Here is a 19,395-nt window from a genome sequence, read left to right on the forward strand (position 1 = left end):
GTACGTGTCGTGTTTTAATCTACACTGGAGCCAAAAAGTGCCGCCCGCTGTTCTTCATACTGGAAAATGTTCCGCTTCATGATGTCCATACAGGGTCCCAGCAAACGCTCAAAGGCCTGGATGTCAATTACTGAAAGAAGGAGAAAGTAAGATGATGTCATCTGGCATGCTACTGTTTTCCTGTCTGACAGATTAAGTAGTGGAGTTTTGAAAAAATAAGTGAAACCTTCTAAAAACAGACATTGGTGCACAAAGAGTTTTTGAAATGTTCACTCATGTAAAGACTGGAATTTAGGAGAGTGCTGTGATTTACATTTACCGGTAAGTCTTATTGGAGTCTGCTACAAACTCAGTAGAAAGCGTTTCCATAAATAAACTTCATGATAAACTAATGTCAAACCGGAAGTTGAAAGGAAAACAGCATCTTTAGAAGATATTTAAATCATGAGGCTCAGTGGATATGTTTTTAATCACCGTAAAACAGGAATCCAGATTGATTTTATCGATTTGTTCAATCTGCTTCTGTCGAAATGTATCCTCTGTAAGTTACTGCAAACTGTACAGCTTTAGTCTTTGTCTACCGCTTCACTGAAATTGAGAGTGTGAAGCTTTGATATTGAAGGAGATTTTAGATGTCAGGAGGCGGAGCTAAACTGGTGGGCCCGTCCCAGTTTAGCCTCATGGTCACACACATTCCTTATGTTAATATTTGGTCAGGTACTGTGCCTCTTGGCCCCGCCGACCCGGACTGGTTGTGTTGGGAACGTGTGGGAGAACCTGATAAAACGGCCACTGACTGTGTTTAGAGTAGAAGTTACTGTGTTTGCTCTTGTTTCTGCTAGATTCAATTTAGGGCCTGCAGCAACACCACCTCCTCAACTTAACAGGCCAACTGCAGTCCAGTTTCTAGTTTCTTCCCCTGAAAACGAGGCGCTGCTACGCCTGACACAAGGAGCAAGAAACACCGGTGTCTCACCTCAACATTTGGTTTCTCCCACAGCGCAAACTGATGCTGCACGAGGTTTGTTGGTGACCAATGCCAGCTCCCCAAAATGCTGCCCTCTGGAGCAGCGAGCCACCTCGACCTCTGTGTTGTCCTGCTGGCCGGCCTTCGTCTGTAACTCACATAAAGGAATCTGTGAGTCCTGCAGTCAGTTAGTACAATAACAGACATAAAAACATGTTCTATTTACTTTATGGAAAAAAATAACAATCAAATTGACAGATAAGAGGATGCATGATGAACTAAAATAGACTCAGTTGTGATATTGGACACACTCACTTTGCTCTTTATCATTATCTTCACCTCTCCTGATTCCACGATGTAGAAACAGTCGGCCTCCTCCTCCTGCAGGCACAGCAAGGAGCAGAAACATTTATGAAGTCTAACCTGTTATTGATTAACGCACAGACAGCCAGAGATACAGCGGTGAATGTCCCGACACTGTACCTGCGTTATCAAGCGCTCTCCATCTTTGAACACTCGGGCTCCCACAACATCTACAATCTTCATCCTCCCAGAGAGCTTGTGAAGAGAAAATGAAGCATGATGACACTACAAATACAAGTATAAGTGTGTATATACATATATATACACAATCTCTTATCTTGTACAGCGTTTGTATTTCTGATACGAACCTCAAGAGACTTCAAAAGAGGAACACACTCAATGAAGGCCTCGTACGTCCTCTTCTTTGCATTATTTCTAACAATCAGTCTGTGAAATGTGGCTCGATCCTGAGCACCAAACAAGAACAACAGTTTGTGTTTTATTTTAGCTTCAATTCTTCTTTTTATTCCCGATCGTGCTGCTTTGTGGGACTCACCAGGCCCCATAGGGCACCTTCCTGTGTTGCAGTGATTGTAGCAGCTCGCGGCGTGTTGTACATGAGAGCCAGCTCACCAAAACTGCCCTTATTGTCATACTTTCCAACGCACACGCTCACTCCGTCCTTCTGCACAAAAATATCAAACACACCACTGGGTTGTAGAAGTCACTGTAAAATCGACTTGTAAAATTGTAGAAACAATTTCAAATCTGTCGCTCACTTCTCTATGACATAGACGTTGTCTCCATCGTCTCCTTGGTCGATGATGTGCTCCTGAGGTTTGACCAGCACCTCGAACATGCCGTCCAAAACCTCAGAGAACTGCTCCTGAAAGTGAGGAAAGCTAACTTGTACGGCAACTTTTTATATTTAAAAAAAGCATGAAGACGAGATAAGAAACATAAGAGAAACATATACACATAAGCTAGGTTTTTAAAAATAGTGCAATGAAATAGAAGATCAAAATAAGATTAAGTGGAGTAAATCAGAACAAACTGGAGAAGAAATGTTGTGGAGCAGCGGCAGCGCATTACCAAATATTATTGACTGAAAGGCAGCGGAAAACGGAACAATTTTCAGCCTCGACTTCAAAGGACTGAGAGTTGATGCAGAGTTTGTTCCAGATGTGTAGAGCAGAAAAACTCAACGCTGCTTCTTAGTGACAGGAAGCAGAGCAGCAGAAACCATTCATTCTGTGCTTTTTACACTGTAAACCGTCTTTCTGACACACAGGAAGCCAAAGTAAAAATCTGACAGAGGTCACATTAGGTGTCTGTCTGTGTGTGCGTACTTGTACATCTATCTTTGTGAGGACCAATTTCAGTTTTAGACCTTCACACTGAGGACATTTCTGGAAATTGAGGACTTTTTGCCGGTCCTCACTTCTTCAAAGGCCTTCCTGAGGGTTTTAAGGTTCAGGTAAAATTAGGTTAGGTAAGTGTTGGGGTCAAGCATCTAGTGATGGTTAAAGTTAGGGTGAGGAGCTATAGGGAATGCATTATGTCAGTGAGTGTCCTCACAGAGACAGAAGAACAGGGATGTGTATGAAAACCTAATATTCAATTTTTGTCTCAACAGCAAATGTCTGATCCGTCATCATCAACAGGACAACGTGTGTTGTACCTGCTCCAGTGTTTTGAACAGTAGAATATCTTTGCACGCATCCTGAAGTCTGCGACACTGCTCGTCCGTTTTTGGATGCACAACCCGAGGCTCTGCGTCCTCGTCCTCGTCGGGGTTGTACGCCTCTGCACAAACTGCAGCGGGACACACAAATGAAACTACTGTACCGTGGACTTAAAGCAGAAGGAAGCTCATCTGACTTTATTGTTTCTTCTCATCTGTGCACATTTTTTTCTTTTGCGTTTTTCATCTGCATAGTGAATTCCTTGAGTTAATGAGTGTTATTGTGTACCTAAGACCTGCTGTAAGTGGAGCAGACTTGTAGTTTCTGTCTCCTGTGTGTGATTTTGACATCGTGAAGCTTTCAGGATTTGAAACATCCACAAAATGGCATTTCTTAAAGTTACATTTTTAATTTGGAGAACATGGAGACATGTTCAGACACAAACACAAAACGATGCAGTACGACTCACTAACGGTGTCAAATTTAACCGAGTCCGGCGGCTCGCGGCGAAGCACCTCGACCGTGTATCCCTGCAGCAGCTCTTTCAAACCAGCCGGTATCTCCACATCACTCATCGCACAGGTTCAGAGGTCACAGGTTGGAGTTTACAACAAATAACCTCAAATCCAAACATCAAATATTTTGATGTGAAATATCTAAGCATCAGCTTGTCCCACAGATTTGATGAACATTCTCCTGTATGGAGCAAACGGACTCGCCCTCCTCTCATCCCACGCTCTCCAACGTTTCAACAGCTTATCGATTTCTTTATTTAGCTCAGCCTGTCGGAAAGTATTGACCTGGACTTTTCACATCAGATGTAATTAAAGGCTGTCCGATGGACAACGACTCAGACCTTGATGATTTGGCAAATAAACAACAGAAATGGAGAAGAGAGAGAGATTATCCTGGAAGTCAGGCTGCTGTTAAACGAGCCGCAGAAACAAGTGGTTTCAGAAAGTTCGATTTGGAGTGTTGTAGAAAAGCTGTTCATAGAAATACCCTCAATTGATTATTGAAGTTGACATTATTTATTATATCTTTGACAGAAAGATGAACTGGTTCTACTTACTATGTTCTGTGCATTTTCATGATTCTTTTCTCTTTCAAATCCTTTGACTTATTGTCTTTTACATGATTATTATCTCTCTGTCATTATTTGTTACAGTTGTTTGAATCAACATGGACAGTCAAGGCTTCTTCGTTTTTTTAAATCCAAAAGAAATACTCAAATTAGAAAAAAAAGTGCACAACAATCTCATTTCTAAATATGGATTCTGTTTTTTTTATTTCTTTACATTTTGACATTCATTTAATGTTCGATCAATGTCATTATGGCTACTCTCATAGTTTCACATGAACACAAACATAAAGCGTAGCTAGCGTCACTGAGTGGAGGGAGGTGACCTCACAGGAAGCAGACAGATGTGACAGATGTGTATTGCCGAGAGAGACTGATCAAACACAGATCACCTTTTCCCTGATATGTACACCTGCCCGCAGATAACAAAAGGTAAGGCACGGCATGTCCACTTCACTCCTTTTCTTCTGTAAAAATAACAGAACATAAATAAAACAAGTAAAACAAAAAGGAGAGAGAACATTCGACTGTGTGTGTGTTTGTGTACCAAGTCATCACAACATCTCTGCATGATCCACACTATCTACAGTACCACGGAATTTCAAACATAATCAAGCACATTGTTGGAAAACCGTTAAAATCTCTTTGTGATTCCCTGGCGTGTGTGTGTTTGTGTGCCGCTAATAACTGCATTGTATTGAACAGTTCTGTTCCTGGGATTCACATTCGAGGCGATGCTGGACCGTCCTCTCACACGTCCGGTGAGAGCCAGTGCATGAACTTCATTGCAAATTCAAATCCTAAGAAACAAGCCTGAAAAAAAAGAAGAAGATACAAACAAAGCTAATTAGTTTGTGTATTAAAGTGCTGGAAAAAATAACAGATTTCAAGATAACTTTTAGTTTTCTTTGACAAAACGTACAATTATATTATTATTATTTACAGTATGTAGTCGGTCCCGATTGAATGCATTCTGCATGCCACAGTATTGACTTTGTAAGGGCAGCTGGAGCATGTACTAAAAAAGAAAAAGTATGTGATTTGGAATGAAGTGCACTCACTGCGTTTGCAGGGAAAGCTCTAAGCATGACGGCGTTGAAGCCTTTGTACAGAGAGCCGATGCCTTCCTCTCTGATCAGCTCCCGCAGAACGTCCCGGAATCCATTGGGATATTTTCCTTCAGGAGCTGAGGGAGAGACGCATGAGAAAACTCAGTCTCACACACACATGCAAGACAAACCTGCTTGTAATACAAATTTAAAAAATGTAAGTCTTTTTTTAGACTTGGTATGACACTGGTACTTAAAAGGATATTTCAGCATAAACAAATTGTTAAATAAAAAAAAAAAATTAAAAACCTGTTTGGAAACGAGACTTGAGTACGTCGGTTGGAATTGCGACGGCCCAGTTACAGATCCCGGCCATCCCTCCAGCAAACAGCACACTGGGAATGCTGAGCTCGTTGTGGCTGCGGGGAGAAGACCACATGTTCAACTACTCAGAGGTCGAGCTTACAATAGAACAGACGGTTGTAAACTAGGAAAGAACAAATATTCACCTTTTTCCTGCTGGGGTGAGGACGTTCTTCAACCACTCATAGGAAGTGAAGTACATCCCACTCGCTGGAACATCTGAGTTACAAAACAAACTTACACGATTGTAGACAAAATAATGATGACACTTCATGAAAATGAACTCAAACTCTGACGAAACCTACTCAATGTTACAGACACTGTTATAAACTGTAACTCTGATGAACTGCAGCAGCCTCAAACTGCCTCAAGAAAACGATGACACAACTTAAACTGTATAGTCCAGCAAGTTAGCATTGCACTTCTATAGCAATGTGAAGCTCATGATGGACAGTTCAATTCCATGCATTCTTCTTCCTTATCAAAACCTGCCTCCTACATTGTATTCTGCAGCATTTTGTTGGAGAATCAGGTGTTATGCGTGTAACGGCTAATGTAGCCATTTTCAAACTTGAAGTGCACACACAAGGTCACATTTGTGCCGATTGTTTTTCAAGCGATTGTTTCAAGTGAATTATTCTCATGACGTGATGCAGGTCTCAGGTTTACTGTCGATCAGAGTAAAGCAGCACCTCTCATGAGAGTCAGCGCGGTGCCTTTGTAGACTCCTCTGATCCCAAACTCTCTGTACAGCTGCTTGACACAGTCCATGGGTCCTGCATACTTCACCTCTCCTGTTGACGCCTGGATCTGCACACACACACACACAGAAACACACTTTACACTCACCGTCATTTCATTTTGTCATGTGGAATCTATACTATAATTCAGCGTTGAGAACACAGTGATTAGATCCTAATTCCTGCACAAACGCATGACCTCTGACCTGTAGGAGGCATTTGATGCGCTCTCCAGGGGCCATGATGGCCGTGGTGAACACACCAGACAACATCCCTGCAGCAAACAGCTGTGGATACCTGCAGGGGACAACATACTTACACGTTATCACCTTCAGAGCGCTACAGCTGAATGAACAGTACGACCAACCACGGCAGGGAAATCACTTACGTTAGGATATCATTGGGGGTTTTCTGTTGCATTTTCTTGCCCATTCCAAATCCAAAGAAACAGACAGCAAACATGGGTGTGACCCCAATGATCGGGGCCGCCATGCCTTTATAGAGTCCCTTCATACCCTGTGAGGGAAGAAGATAACAAGGAAACATCAGCATGAGGGAGGAAAGACATTTTAGACAGTGTGTTATCTATAATGTCGCAGATGCTAAGGCAGCATGGATCCCCACCTCTTTGGCCAAGGTCCTCTTAAGACAATCGAAGGTTCCAGCATACAAGAGGCTCTGTCCGGGTTTCGGTTTGGGCTGAGTCTGCAAACGCACCTGAGAGAGGAAGGAGAACGCACTTTGCATTGACTTTACACACAGAGAATCCAGCATCACAGCGGCAGCAGTTTGGACCGCAATATGTGCACCCTGAATGCCAGGTCCATAATAAAAACCCTGATCTCAACACCACCTGACACCTTTGGGATGAGTTTGAACACCGGCTACGAGCCAGACTGTTAATAAGTCCAATATTTAGAGAGTAAATAGACTTAACATGCCAGAGACACAACTCTGAAGGAATGCTGATGTTGCTCTGAGTCTGCTTGATGTGTGAATATGCAAGTATGTTCAAGATGTGTATACAACTTACTCTCCTCTCAAGTGGCCCAAACAAATGCCGGTTTAAAAGAATGGTGACAATGGTGTGAACTGGGCAGCAGACTTTAAAAGTGATAAATGAAAAGAATTATTTTTAAATGACCTCCAACATATCTTAGGCAATTCTCAACTGCGTTTTGTTGCCCAACATAATCATATATATATCTGGCATAAGCTAATCATGGCCAATTGTCTGATGGATCAGTGTAGCTATATTAAAGAGTATTAATTAAGAGAATTACTGTAGGTCTAATACAATGACAATGAAGATTAAAATGTATTCAGGTCAGATATCTGTCTGTGCAGGAGGCCACAACACCAGCAGTGAGCTGAGTCATGTGAGTGAATGTGGGTCAAAAGTGAATGATTCTCGGAGCAAGATCAACGTCTACATGAGTGTGTGACATCCACACAGCCGCTTGTCTCTGGTCACTGGCTCTAATGTCTGCAGTGTCACCGGATGCACTCTCGTGGTTGTTTCCTCCTGCGGTGTGTATGCTGTAAGTGAGACACACAGTACAATAATCACCTTAATGGTGTCGAGTGGATGTCCGACGAAGACGAGGCAAATGCCTCCAAACCCTCCTGCGAAGAAGTTCTTCATCGGACTGATCGGCTGCGGCTGTTTGGACATTTTTTCTAAAAAAACACAACAGAGTGAATGAAACCGACGCCGAAAATAAACTCAGACACACAGAGAAATTAAAAGAAGACAAGAAACAGCAGATTACCTGGTCGACGGTGTCTCTGTGAGGTGTGTTTGTGTGCTGCTGTCACTGCTGAATGTAGGACCTTTCACCCACTTATTTCCCCCGGACCGGTACGACTGCGACACAGCTGTCCTCTGGTGCGTTCCTGTTTGACTTCCGGGTGGAAACTGTCAGCTTTTGCTCAATGGAAAAAATAAAAATCTATCAATATATAATGAAGCATATACAAAACGTTTTTTTGGTTATTATTGGATCTACCCAAGCATTATGCTAATATAAAATTCAAATTGAACTTTATTCAAGCTTGTTTAAAAAACTAGTAAATTATCTGTTTATGTAAAAACTAAATTTCATATATAAAGTAGTATAATATTGTTTTTTATTTCATTATGCAGCCATTGGTGTATATTTAAATGAAGAACAAAAGAATAAGAGGAAACGGAGGATGTCATATTATTATGTAATGTAAAATTACAATTGTAACCCAGTTTAACTTAATGGGTTCATTTTAGACACTACAGTTGTGGCAACTTAGTCAAATCTTTTTTTTTCATCCATCCCTGACTGATTAGTTAAGTTTTGCAGTGCTGTTTGCCTTCAGGGGGGGAAGTCCGAGATGTCGTAAGTTGGAAGAGAGTCCCTCTGAGACGCCATGTTGAGCTAGAAGTAACATTAGAGGCGTTGAACGGTGAGCCTGTTGTTGAGAAACAGTAGGAACTAAGTCAAATTGTGCTTCTCAGTAAACATTGTGAACATGAGTTTATGGTCTCAATCGCTAGTTTCAATACAGCATATGAATTTAGTAAATGATGGCCCCATACGATAAAGCAGGGTATACTTTAGGGTGTGAGAACGTTGTGATTGAAGGGCCACTACCACAGCCTTGTTTCGTCTTACACTCTTTCATTGTGTGTTTTCAGTGCATGAAAGTTGATTGTAACCGTTTTGGTTCCATAAAAATGTCTTATTCAGTGTTCGGTTGTTCTTGTGCGCCACCTTCTCGTTTCACCACTGGTTGCAAAAAGCCAAGATGGCGACGGCCAAAATTTTTCATATGCATTTAAATGTTAGTGGTCGTAGTCATGATTGTAACAGTGTGCTCAACAACATCTTCACACAACTCTGAATTTATGTGTCATGTAATAAACAAAGTGTCACAAAATCAACAACAAACAACCCAACCACTTCCACTGTTAAAATATAGCTTTATTAGTTTTACTATAACACTGTCATAGCACTTTTGCAGACGATGTTAATCATGGAAAGAAGGGACCCTCACCTCTCTCACACGCACTGTAAACAGACACACAAATAATCAATGAACGAACACTCGGACATTAACTAAAAACTGATATCACTTCTGGATTGCATTTACCATCTCCAGACGGGATAGCCATGCAAGGGACAGAAACAGATATATTAAAGTGTAGGATGGGAGAACATCAATCACTACATCATTGGGAAGAAACAAGGAAAGTTACATGTTGCTTAAAGTATTTAAACCACGAGGAGATAAAAGAAATGCCCTGTATTTTAACTCCATTGTCTTGATTTTCAGTCGGAGCATCGGATAATAACTGGAAAGCAACAACACTGACTAATGTATCATCTTGGATTATAATAGCTGCAGGTAGTATTACCTCCAGAAAGCCACAGCTCACATCAGCCAAGACTATTGGTTTATTTTAGCTATATTGCAAGTTGCTGTGTAAATCCTTATTGCAGCACAATTAGTTTGAATGCGAATGAAACATACATACATTAATCTGTAACGGTCAATAACTTTGTATGTTAGAGGAGCTTTGCATATGTAAGGACAGAGCGATCATCAAAGTCTTTGATAAGCAGCAAAGAGACAAAAGTACCAGACGGAGCCACAGGAAAGACTCAATCTGTAGCAGCAAGTTACTCGGCTAAAAGCTTCGTGTTGATAACACATGAGTCAGTGTGCTTTTCTCTCACTAGAATAGTAAACTTCTTCAACTGGTTCTATTTGACATTAATTCAAATTCTAATGAATAAAGAGGTGAATGAAAGAGGAAGTCAGTTTTAAGAGTATTATATATATTAAGAAAATGATGCTTGCAGTAACACAGTTTGGTCCCACTACAAGGGAAGCACATCACGTATTCTCACAACAGTTCAAATAATGGCACTTTTATCTGGAACATGACTTAAAATCTGTCTTTATTTATTCAAAATCTTTGATTTGATTCTAAAATCAATTTGGTTAAAGACAGTTTGGTTAGAATAAGTTGTGGTTGTTATTATTTATAATACTGTAAGTAGGTACGGTTAGTTATTGTATGATTTTAAGATAATTATTTCTAGGAATTCACTGTGAAACAGCTCCAGTGTTTGGCAGACATTTTGGCTGTTTTTAATCTCCAAGTGTGACTGAACCGCACAGGTTTTTTTGTGCATTTGTCATATTTTCCCCGTCTCGAAGAACACCAGAGAAAAAAACAAATCCTACTTCTTTTTCAAATAAAATGTCATTTGAGATGGGAGAAGCTGTGAAAATTAGGAACATCTTTCTGATATCAACATCACATGCATGCTGCAGCTCTGGACTTCAAGTCCATGAAAACATTGGCAAAACTGATTATCTTCTCTCAGCACAGGCTGGCACAGAATACAGAGCGTCCCATTAATTGTCAGCTCTTTGTCTCTCAACATTTATTGTACCTCCCTTCAGTAGACAGGAGCAGCCTACAGTGTGCGAGTATGGTACTGATATGGTTAGGCCTGGTTCTCACCGATCTGTGGGAACTCCTTGTAGATCTGCTGTACAATTAGCTTATCCATCTGTTTCGCTGTAGCGCTCCCTTCATCCTCTCCTGCATCTTCCTCCTCCCTGAGAATCCTCTGCAGCACCCCTTGCAGGTCAGACAGGCGGTGCTGGTGCTCGAGGTAGTCCGTCGAGCTTATTATGGAGTGCATGAGGGAGAGATACTCCATCCTCAGCTTCACAGGGAGGGCAAGAGAGGAGATTATGATCAGACTTGGTAACAAGCTTTTGGTTTAGCCGGTATCATTGAACAAATAGCTTCGCATTTTTAGGAAAAACGCTTTCTTGCAGAGAGTTGGATGAGAATATCTGTTTCTATGTCATATCAGTCTATTAAATGCAATAATAACACAAGAAAAGCAAAGAAAGCGTGGTTCCCAAAATGTGAAACTGTTCCTTTAAAGCCTGAGAACAATCAGTAGCTGTGCGGTGTGTCCAGCTCTCACCTTGTCTCCAGGTGAAAGGTCAGATATTTGTCGAACAGCAATGTCAATCATCACCATCATGTCAGTGCGGTAGAAGATGTCCGCGGTCTCTCGGTCAGCGAAAACATCCTGCATAAACTTGAGCACCGAGTGCGGTGCAGGCGGGCCGTGTTTGAACATACACACCGGGTCGTCTGGAGAGCAGAGGGCAAACAGTGAGCGATGACGTCGGTGCACAGACGGCATGGATGCAAAATGAAAAATATGACAAACGGTGGTATTTTACCGCCTCTGTTGAGAAGCAGCACCACTTTCTCTGACAGGATCTTGACATTTTTCTTCTTCAGCTCCTGCATGATCACATTGCTGCCGGGTGCTGGGTGACACAGACGAGACGCAAAAAAGCAAATAGTAAGACAGTGAAAACAGTGTAGAACTCTGTGGTGCAGGACTTCTACTTTCTTCTGGCAGACATTTTGACATAACGTTGCAAAAAACGTGACACAAATAACTCCTGCAGTTTAAGACAGAGTCATGAAGCTCACGGTTTGGATCGTTTCACATTTTTGATTCACGGATCGGATCAGCACAAAAGAAAAAAGGGAGCAAATATAACGATGATCCATATTGGCCGATGCAGATCGTTGTTGTTGTCGTTTTGTTAAAGCCGCAGGTCTACAAGGCTCCAGACTATTCTTTTTCACCACCATCCCAAAAATCAATTCAACCGCTCTGAAGTCAGTGTAAACAATCAACATTTTTAATAATTAGGAAATAAAAGATTGTATTTTTATGAAGACAAAAACCAATCTCAGAATTAGCTATTTTAATCATTATTATAAGTTGCTTCAAGTAAGTGTTAGGAAGTTAAACAGCTCATCATTATAATTCCCTCTCTAATATCTATTTTATATTGGTGTGAAAACATCTTCAAACAACTGGATTTATTCAAGTGTCTCGCCAAAAACGACATCTTACAAGATTTGAACATGATACCGTTATAAATGACCCTCGCCCAGCCATCCTTAATGTCATTATTTATACTCTTGCTGTGTGTTTCCTGCTATGACAAGTCAAAATGTCTGCTGTGAAAAGGGTCCATGGCGGCCGTTCTCACCTGTGTGGTGCAGGTTGAAGGCCAGCAGGAGGTTCAGGAAGATGTCAGGCAGCTGCTCTGTGGGATCAGAGGGAAGCCCGTCCTCCACCACACCCAGCAGGAACTGAACAAAGTCAGCATTCAAGTGTTCTGAAAGCAGGATTATGTCCCTTCAATACACCCTTTAATGCATGCATGTCAAACCTTTAGATCAGGAAAACCGTTAAGAATCTGTCCGATAGAAGCTAAAACACAAAGTTGTTTTTTCATTGTTTTGGAAGAATCAACATCAGTGATGCTGTTTCTGTGTGCATAACCTCATATGCAGCGGTACAGTAAACATCTTATATGCCACCGAAAATATAACACAGCAGCCTTTTATTTACCATTATATACACCATTATATGTACCATACCGTAGTGATGATATGGCACCTGTTCACCCATTGAGAAGACCATAGTGAGTACCAATGCTGTGTAACACATCTTCTGGTGCTCTGAGGAAAGAAAGACAGACCAAGAAAGAGTAACATTTAGCTTTGGGAGGCGTGCAGATGAGCAAGATAAGGTGAAAAGTCAATGTTTTCACCTTGTGTGTCAGTCTGTAGGTCCCTGGCCAGCTCCATTGGGAGGATGGAGTTGAGGAAGGTGGAGATGAGGGAAGCATCCAGGCTGCACATCGCCCCGAACACTTTGAGCAGCAGCAGCCGCAAAGACACGCGAAGCTCCTGCACGGTCACGTGATAATAATAAGAACAACAACAACAACAACGAGCCAACACCAACCAAATATACACTGAACATCACCAACATGCTCACTAACGCTGCAATTCCACAATCCCCATTCAGATCAACAAGAATCTAGTTCATCTAGTTCCCTCTTGGTACATGATGTAAATCGACAACAAACACAAACTGAATATTATTGTTGAACAGCTACAGTTGCTAGGCTACAAGGACAAAAGAAAAAAAAGAGTTTGCCAATTTTGGTTCAGAAGTATCGCACTAATACACAGGACGGTAATATATTCTTAAATAAACTGGGCGTATACAGTTGTTGTTGATGATAACGAAGACTCTTTTAACCGTAAGAGGAAACGAGACAACATTATCTTTAAGCCTCATGAATTCATGTTTTAAGTTAATTGTGTTCTAAATAAAAGACTTTGTTTTTCTCACGTCTTACCATCTGATAATATGAAACCAGAGACAGCACATTCTCGTTGTGGTTGGCCTTACACATCTTCCTACACACCTCAGGATCCGCATCAGTCTGAAAAATATCACCGCTTTTAGTTGTAAACGCGCTGGCATAATAACATCACAGCTATGCAACTTCCTAATCTATGGCACAGTCGTGGTCCCTGCACACAGCAGAGGAGGATTATGAAGCCCATGGACAACGCGTCTGGACATCTCATCCCCGAGGTTCGGGACAAACTGCCAACAAAGAATATTTGGCAGCCTGAAGCGTTTACAGACTCAGTCTTTAAACACACTGTTGGATTTGTAAAGTCGTCTGAGCCGGTCTGATCCCATCAAACGTGTCTGGTATTTATAGCACGACAGCTGGACGGGTCCTGTGTTCAACGTTTTATATCAATATGAGGATAAACCGCTGACTCGTGTCTAATAACGTGTGTTGAATTAGTGACTTAATGGGTTTTCAGCTTTCATTGAAAACTGTAATATAAAACATGTTGTATTACTGTGCATATTAATACAAAATGACTGTTTATAAGCTGGTTTATGAACATTATGGACGCAGGGGTTATGTTTTCGGGTTGTCCGTCCGTCCGGTGAATTCTCGTGAACAGTTTGACAGACATGGATGTAAACATGACAACCATGTGGTGGTAGTGTTAATCTGTCGATGTTATTCCTGTTTTGAGTTCTTGTGTTACTATCCTGCTTGTTTGATATTCAAGGTGTGTAATGTGTATTACAGATTTTTACTGTGTATCACTTTGCAACCTTTATTTTGAAAGGTGCCATATAAATAAATCCTGACCTACTTATGACTGACAGACATACATATCTGTGAAATCTATCTTTTCAACTGTGACACAGTCAGTCAGGACTTAAGTTACATCTTCTTACACTTCAGAAAACAGACACCTCGCAGACTTATATCACTAGTTATAGACTTGAACTGTTTCAAGAGTTCACTCAGGGTTCTCACGCGAATGAACTATATTGCGATCTGAAAGGCTTAGTTATACTCAGGATCATATTAACGTCCAAATGGTAGTTGACGTACAGCAGTATTTTGAATAGGCTGCTCTCGGTTTTGTTGTGATGTTACTTAATATGTGCTTGTTGGTTTGTTTTGCCTGCAAAGGTTTAAGGTTTGTGATTCAACTCTGGATAGGACCAATGGTTTTAAATGTGTGTTGGGCAATGTTGAGAGAGTTGGATAATAATGAATGGGGCGTCCTGTTCAAAACAATAAACGAGACTTCCACAGAGAGGAACATATTAGTGTGTGATGCGATCCGTCTGTCTGTCATACCAACTAGATCATCACCGAAATAGTCCTGGAAAATGATCTCTAGAAATGAGCAGGAGCGCGGCCACTGCATCGTACCAGTATCTTCAGCAGCTCCTCCAGGTAGCAGGCGATGAGAGCGAGGTCTTCATGAAGCGCCCAGCTACGCTGCTCAGAATCGTCCCGGTGTCGGGCGAGGTCGCTGAAGATCACCTCCAGCCTCTGTTCATCGTGACACACCTGTCCCTGCGGCAGCGCCGCACTCAAATCCTACAGAGACAGAAAAACATCATGCCACTCCTATTTCTGCCACAACTGGAAATACCAGTCGAGAGGAACATTTAGTGCTCTGTCATACAGAGCAGCTGCTTCACTTAGGTCTGGTGATCATTTCCTGTGGGTTTGTCACTTTGAACGAGCCCGTTCACATTTAATGATGAAATCAAAAGATTGATTACAGCAGCTTTAAAGGACAATACCGGTGTTTTTAAAAGTGTGTGTCAATCATATTGGATGCTTCTCTGCTCTACATCTGTGTCTGCATGCAGCAGCGTAGTTTGAGAAGAGGCTATTCTCTGTAATTCATTTCTTAAAGGATTAAAAGACAACATGTACAGGCTGGAACGTTACCAGAGCTACAACCTTCAATTTGGTTTTGTCTAAAACGCCTTGTGTCAAACTGAGTGTTTGGGGAGGAAGTGTGCACACGTGTCACCATATAAATACAGCATGCAGCCAACAGAGCTTTCTGCATCTGCTGTTTGAGGTTACATGTCGCACTGCCCACTATTGACCACCTTACACCGAGAGTAAGAAACACAAATGTCTGCCAGGAAAGAATCAGCAGTTCCTTTCAAGCTCAGTCAAGCATGAAAACAGGAAATGAGCGAGTGATACTGTGAGACCTGTCACCCCCGAGTCTGAAAACGACTCTGAGAAATGTCTGCTAAATGAAGACCGGTGGGGCTGCAGGTTTCTGAATCCACACGATGACAAATCTGACCTTGCTCTTCACCAGCGAGAGGAGAACTTGCTCCAAATCAGAGGAGGCTTGAGGCAAGGCCGTCTGCAGATGGCCGACCACCACGCCTACAGCGACCCGCGACAGCTCGTAACTCAAGTCCGTGTTCTTCCGTACCAGCTCGATCAGCTCGGCCCCGATAGTCATGGGAACCAGCTCAGGAGTTGTGGGGCTGCCAGGAGGGCTTTCAGCAATGGAAGGGGGGGCAACAGGCCATTCAGTTTCCGGCTGCTCCTCCCTAGCGGGCTGCGAAGGAGGTGGGGTGACATGGGGAGGCTGTGGAGCCGGGCTCTTCTTTGCAGGAGCTGGCTGAGGAGGCGAGTCGGAGGGAAGCACGTCTGGAGGCGGCGCGGTGGGCTTCACACGGGACGGCACAGGAGGAGGGGGGGTGCTGGAAACGCTTGGCAAGCTGACATCGGAGGAGACCAGTGAGTGGGAGGAGCCAGACTCTAGAGAGGTGGTGCTGATCGTGAGGGAGGGAGCAGGGGACGGAGGAAGAGAGGACAATCTGGAGGGGACCTCTGGCTCCGCTGAGGGAGAGAGAGAGAGAGAGAGAGAGAGCTCCAGTTACAGAGAGGAGAGTGAACAGGAATGACCTGACTAAGAATATAGTGTGTTTGTGAAATATAGAGAGCTGCAAAAACACTGTGCTGTAATCTATGGGTCTGTGACAAACTTGTGAGTGATGTTGTGAATACCGTTTGATGCGTCCACATCGCTGCTCTCCGAGTTCTCACCTGGACGTCGGCCGTTGCGCCGCTTCTCAGGGGGAGGTGGGGTGATCGGAGCCGCTCGTCGAGGTTGTGGAGGCACCTACAGGAGGTGAAATTGATTATATACAGGCTGGTTTGAGGGCATATTGTGTGTGTGTGCATTGTTCTATACGCACACCTTGAGCATGTTTAATTGTTTCTGCTGTCAGAGAAACGTTCCTGGGAGATGTCAGGGTGGTTTAACCGCTCTCAAGATCTATTCTGCAACACATCTAACACTCCTGATATTGGTCTTTTGAATCAGTAAAGGCTGAAGAGATATTTTAATCCTACTGGGTCGTGTTTTTGACTTGTACGTGGATGAAACCTTTTCGGATGAACTGATGAAGTACTAGTCCTTGCCTGCAAAGGTTTGTGAGCGAGGATATTAATGTAGATTACTGCGGTTCAACAGGCAGCCTTAAGCATGTCCACATGCTGAGCATTAATGAGTTACAATTTCAAACAAACTTTATTTGTTCAGCATGTTTCGAAACAGACGTTTGAAGTGCTTTACAGGAACAGACAGATGACAAGATGTAGGCTTTGAACTTTTTGCTGCTCATAAGTATGAAAAATGTATATAAGCTCGCTGAATATTTGAAGCCTGCATATTTGAACCTAATTGGTGGCTTCAAATAAAATATTTAACTGCGTACTGTGTGGGTGCGTTACCTGATAAAAGCCCTGCTCTGCCTGTATGTTGTCCACGCTTCCGGACAACGGCACGCTCCCCTGTCGTCCGTAGTCTCGGTTGAGGCCGTTGGGCGGAGGAGGAGTGTGACTGAGAGATATTTCGCTGCTGGAGGATGGGAGGCCTTGTTTGAGACCGGAGGAAGAGGAGCTTCGTCGCGTGAGCGTCTCTTTTCTGTGATGGATCAACTTCCTGCAACAGAAGAGAATAATGATTTATACAACATGCCAGAATCAATAGATTATCTTGTGACGTGCATTTCGACTCACTGAAGAACATCTCTCTGTTCCAGATTGTATTTGCCTCCGGTTTTTCGGGCCACGTTGTGGATCCCTTCGATTGCTCTGTCGATCGACTGCAACACCTCATCCTGCTCTGGCGCCTACAAGAGAAAGAAAGAGAAAGTAGGGGGGCAAATTAAATATGAATTGACATAACCATACAACTTTAAGCAGAATCGAACAGACTTGTGGCTCGGGGGCATGCGTGACTCCAGGCAGAAACAAACTAGGGCGGTTATCTAACAGAAACAGCCTTTTGAACAGTGACACACATGCTCAGTGAGGCCTCACATTGAGGCTCATTAAACCTGCACAGATAATGTCATTAACAACAGGGGGGAGCATTCCTATCCCGCCAGCGTGTGGTTTCACAAAATACATGCTCTGACTAGTTCCCCCTATGGATCCTTGGAATAAGGAGTCTCCTGACTCACATGTGGGGGTGTCTGAGAGAAAAGCTATGTGGAAGCTACTTGTTCAACAATAACAAGGATAGTTGAGAATGATTCTTATAATAATAATAATAATAATAATAATAATAATAATAATAATAATAATAATAATGATAATAATAATAATAATAATAATAATAATAATAATAATAATAATAATAATAATAATAAAAAAATAGAGATGTAGTCCCAGGAGCAGAAGAGTTTGATTTGAGCAGAAACAATGTCTCCCTGTCTTGCTGGTCTTTGGTCCTGGGGTCTGTCCGGTCTGATTTCCTACTCTATATCATCCCATCCTGTCATATCTCACGTCCTTCCCTACATCTCCTCTCTGTCGCAGTGAGCAGCTGCAGTGCAGAAGGCTTGGATGTCTCCACTCAATGCAACGTTTCCAATAATTTATGGTTTCTTCTAAGAGTGCATTTTCTCTTCCTGACAATAATCAGCAGTGATCTTCAACACTGCAGTACACACAGTAGTTACTACATGGGATCTGTCTCTCTCGACCCAATCAATTCAACCCTCAACGTCACTACGCATTCGCCAGATTCCACTTCACCCCAGGATGCGACATGGTCACTGCTCGTTATTCATTGAGACAAAAAGAGAAACAAGCCCAGGTCGGGGATCGGTGTTTACCTGCATTTTTTCGATGTATGACGATGGGATGTAGCCTGTTTCCCCCGAGCTGCAGCGGGACCCCAGCCACCAGTGTTTGTTGTTCCTCTCCAGGATTAGGAAGCTTTCTCCGGCCGCGAAGTGCAGCGAGTTGGGCTCCACGGATCGGAAGGCGTATAGAGACCGGTACATACTTTACTTGACTTTCACGCGCCGAAATGACCCAAAACAGCTGGGGAACCGGTTATGGAGACAAGGAGTCTCGGAGGGGTGACTATGTGTGCAGTTAGAGGGGATTTAAAGAGTCTATGAAGGCATGTCCCCGGTGGATCGTCGCTGTCTATTTACAATGTAGCTCCTCGGATCATCTGACCTGTGACTGTTGCCAGTAAACACCGCAGGGGGCGCTGTTTCCCCGTGAACACGCCCACAGACATTTTAATCAAAGCCAGAGCCCGACGATCACTGTGCAGCTGCATCACCATACGATTTCATCAAAAACATCAAAATCATTCATGTATTTTTATACAGGGATTATACATTATTTTACTGTGCGAAATGTGTCCAAATTTGGTCTTACATTTCACTTTCTTTATTTGGATGAGGTGGACCTTTGAGAGACAAACATAAGTCTTTCCAACATGTGCAAATACGCTTAAATATAACTGTTCAACAGATTCAGCATATATAAATTATTGTGAAGTCCAAATCGAAACGTTAAAAGCAAAGCACCCCGAGTCTTCAGATGCACTTCTATAGGTTTGATGAAATAAATAATGACACATTTTAATGTGCAACATATGACATCAGTTGCTTTAGTAGCTGAGCATTTAGATGAT

General features: G+C 42.5%; 3 protein-coding genes across 4 annotated transcripts; all 3 read right to left on the bottom strand.

The window, feature by feature from the left end:
• Positions 1-14: 14 nt before the first annotated feature.
• prkar2ab (protein kinase, cAMP-dependent, regulatory, type II, alpha, B) lies at positions 15-3,530 on the bottom strand (the record flags this gene model as incomplete). Its single annotated transcript, XM_079266094.1, is given in 10 exon segments — positions 15-130; position 977; positions 981-1,115; positions 1,283-1,348; positions 1,451-1,525; positions 1,639-1,737; positions 1,827-1,980; positions 2,050-2,156; positions 2,952-3,085; positions 3,425-3,530. Coding segments are annotated over 10 exon segments (993 nt in total).
• Positions 3,531-4,216: 686 nt separating this feature from the next.
• slc25a20 (solute carrier family 25 member 20) lies at positions 4,217-8,067 on the bottom strand. Its single transcript, XM_079297095.1, has 10 exons — positions 7,961-8,067; positions 7,759-7,868; positions 6,813-6,905; positions 6,577-6,704; positions 6,395-6,485; positions 6,141-6,258; positions 5,595-5,667; positions 5,395-5,504; positions 5,098-5,222; positions 4,217-4,849 (listed from the first exon to the last, which is right to left on the bottom strand). Exons 2-10 carry the CDS (start codon positions 7,861-7,863, stop codon positions 4,787-4,789), a joined length of 906 nt encoding a protein of 301 aa, XP_079153221.1. The 5' UTR covers positions 7,864-7,868; positions 7,961-8,067; the 3' UTR covers positions 4,217-4,786.
• A 1,057-nt stretch (positions 8,068-9,124) lies between these two features.
• nckipsd (NCK interacting protein with SH3 domain) lies at positions 9,125-18,899 on the bottom strand. Of its 2 annotated transcripts, none has more exons than XM_079297266.1 (14): positions 18,578-18,899; positions 17,475-17,587; positions 17,187-17,397; positions 16,497-16,572; positions 15,742-16,289; positions 14,838-15,008; positions 13,437-13,523; positions 12,840-12,978; positions 12,667-12,747; positions 12,273-12,401; positions 11,442-11,531; positions 11,177-11,349; positions 10,699-10,906; positions 9,125-9,232 (listed from the first exon to the last, which is right to left on the bottom strand). In XM_079297266.1, the coding sequence occupies exons 1-14, from the start codon at positions 18,746-18,748 to the stop codon at positions 9,192-9,194; spliced, it is 2,238 nt and encodes a 745-aa protein (XP_079153392.1). In that variant the 5' UTR covers positions 18,749-18,899; the 3' UTR covers positions 9,125-9,191. The 2 variants fall into 2 exon arrangements, with proteins under 2 accessions (XP_079153392.1, XP_079153391.1); XM_079297265.1 differs by having other exon boundaries at positions 16,458-16,572.
• Between the last annotated feature and the right edge of the window lie 496 nt (positions 18,900-19,395).

This window comes from Melanostigma gelatinosum (genome assembly GCF_949748355.1).
Source record: "Melanostigma gelatinosum genome assembly, chromosome: 3".
Taxonomy (NCBI): Eukaryota; Metazoa; Chordata; class Actinopteri; order Perciformes; family Zoarcidae; genus Melanostigma; species Melanostigma gelatinosum.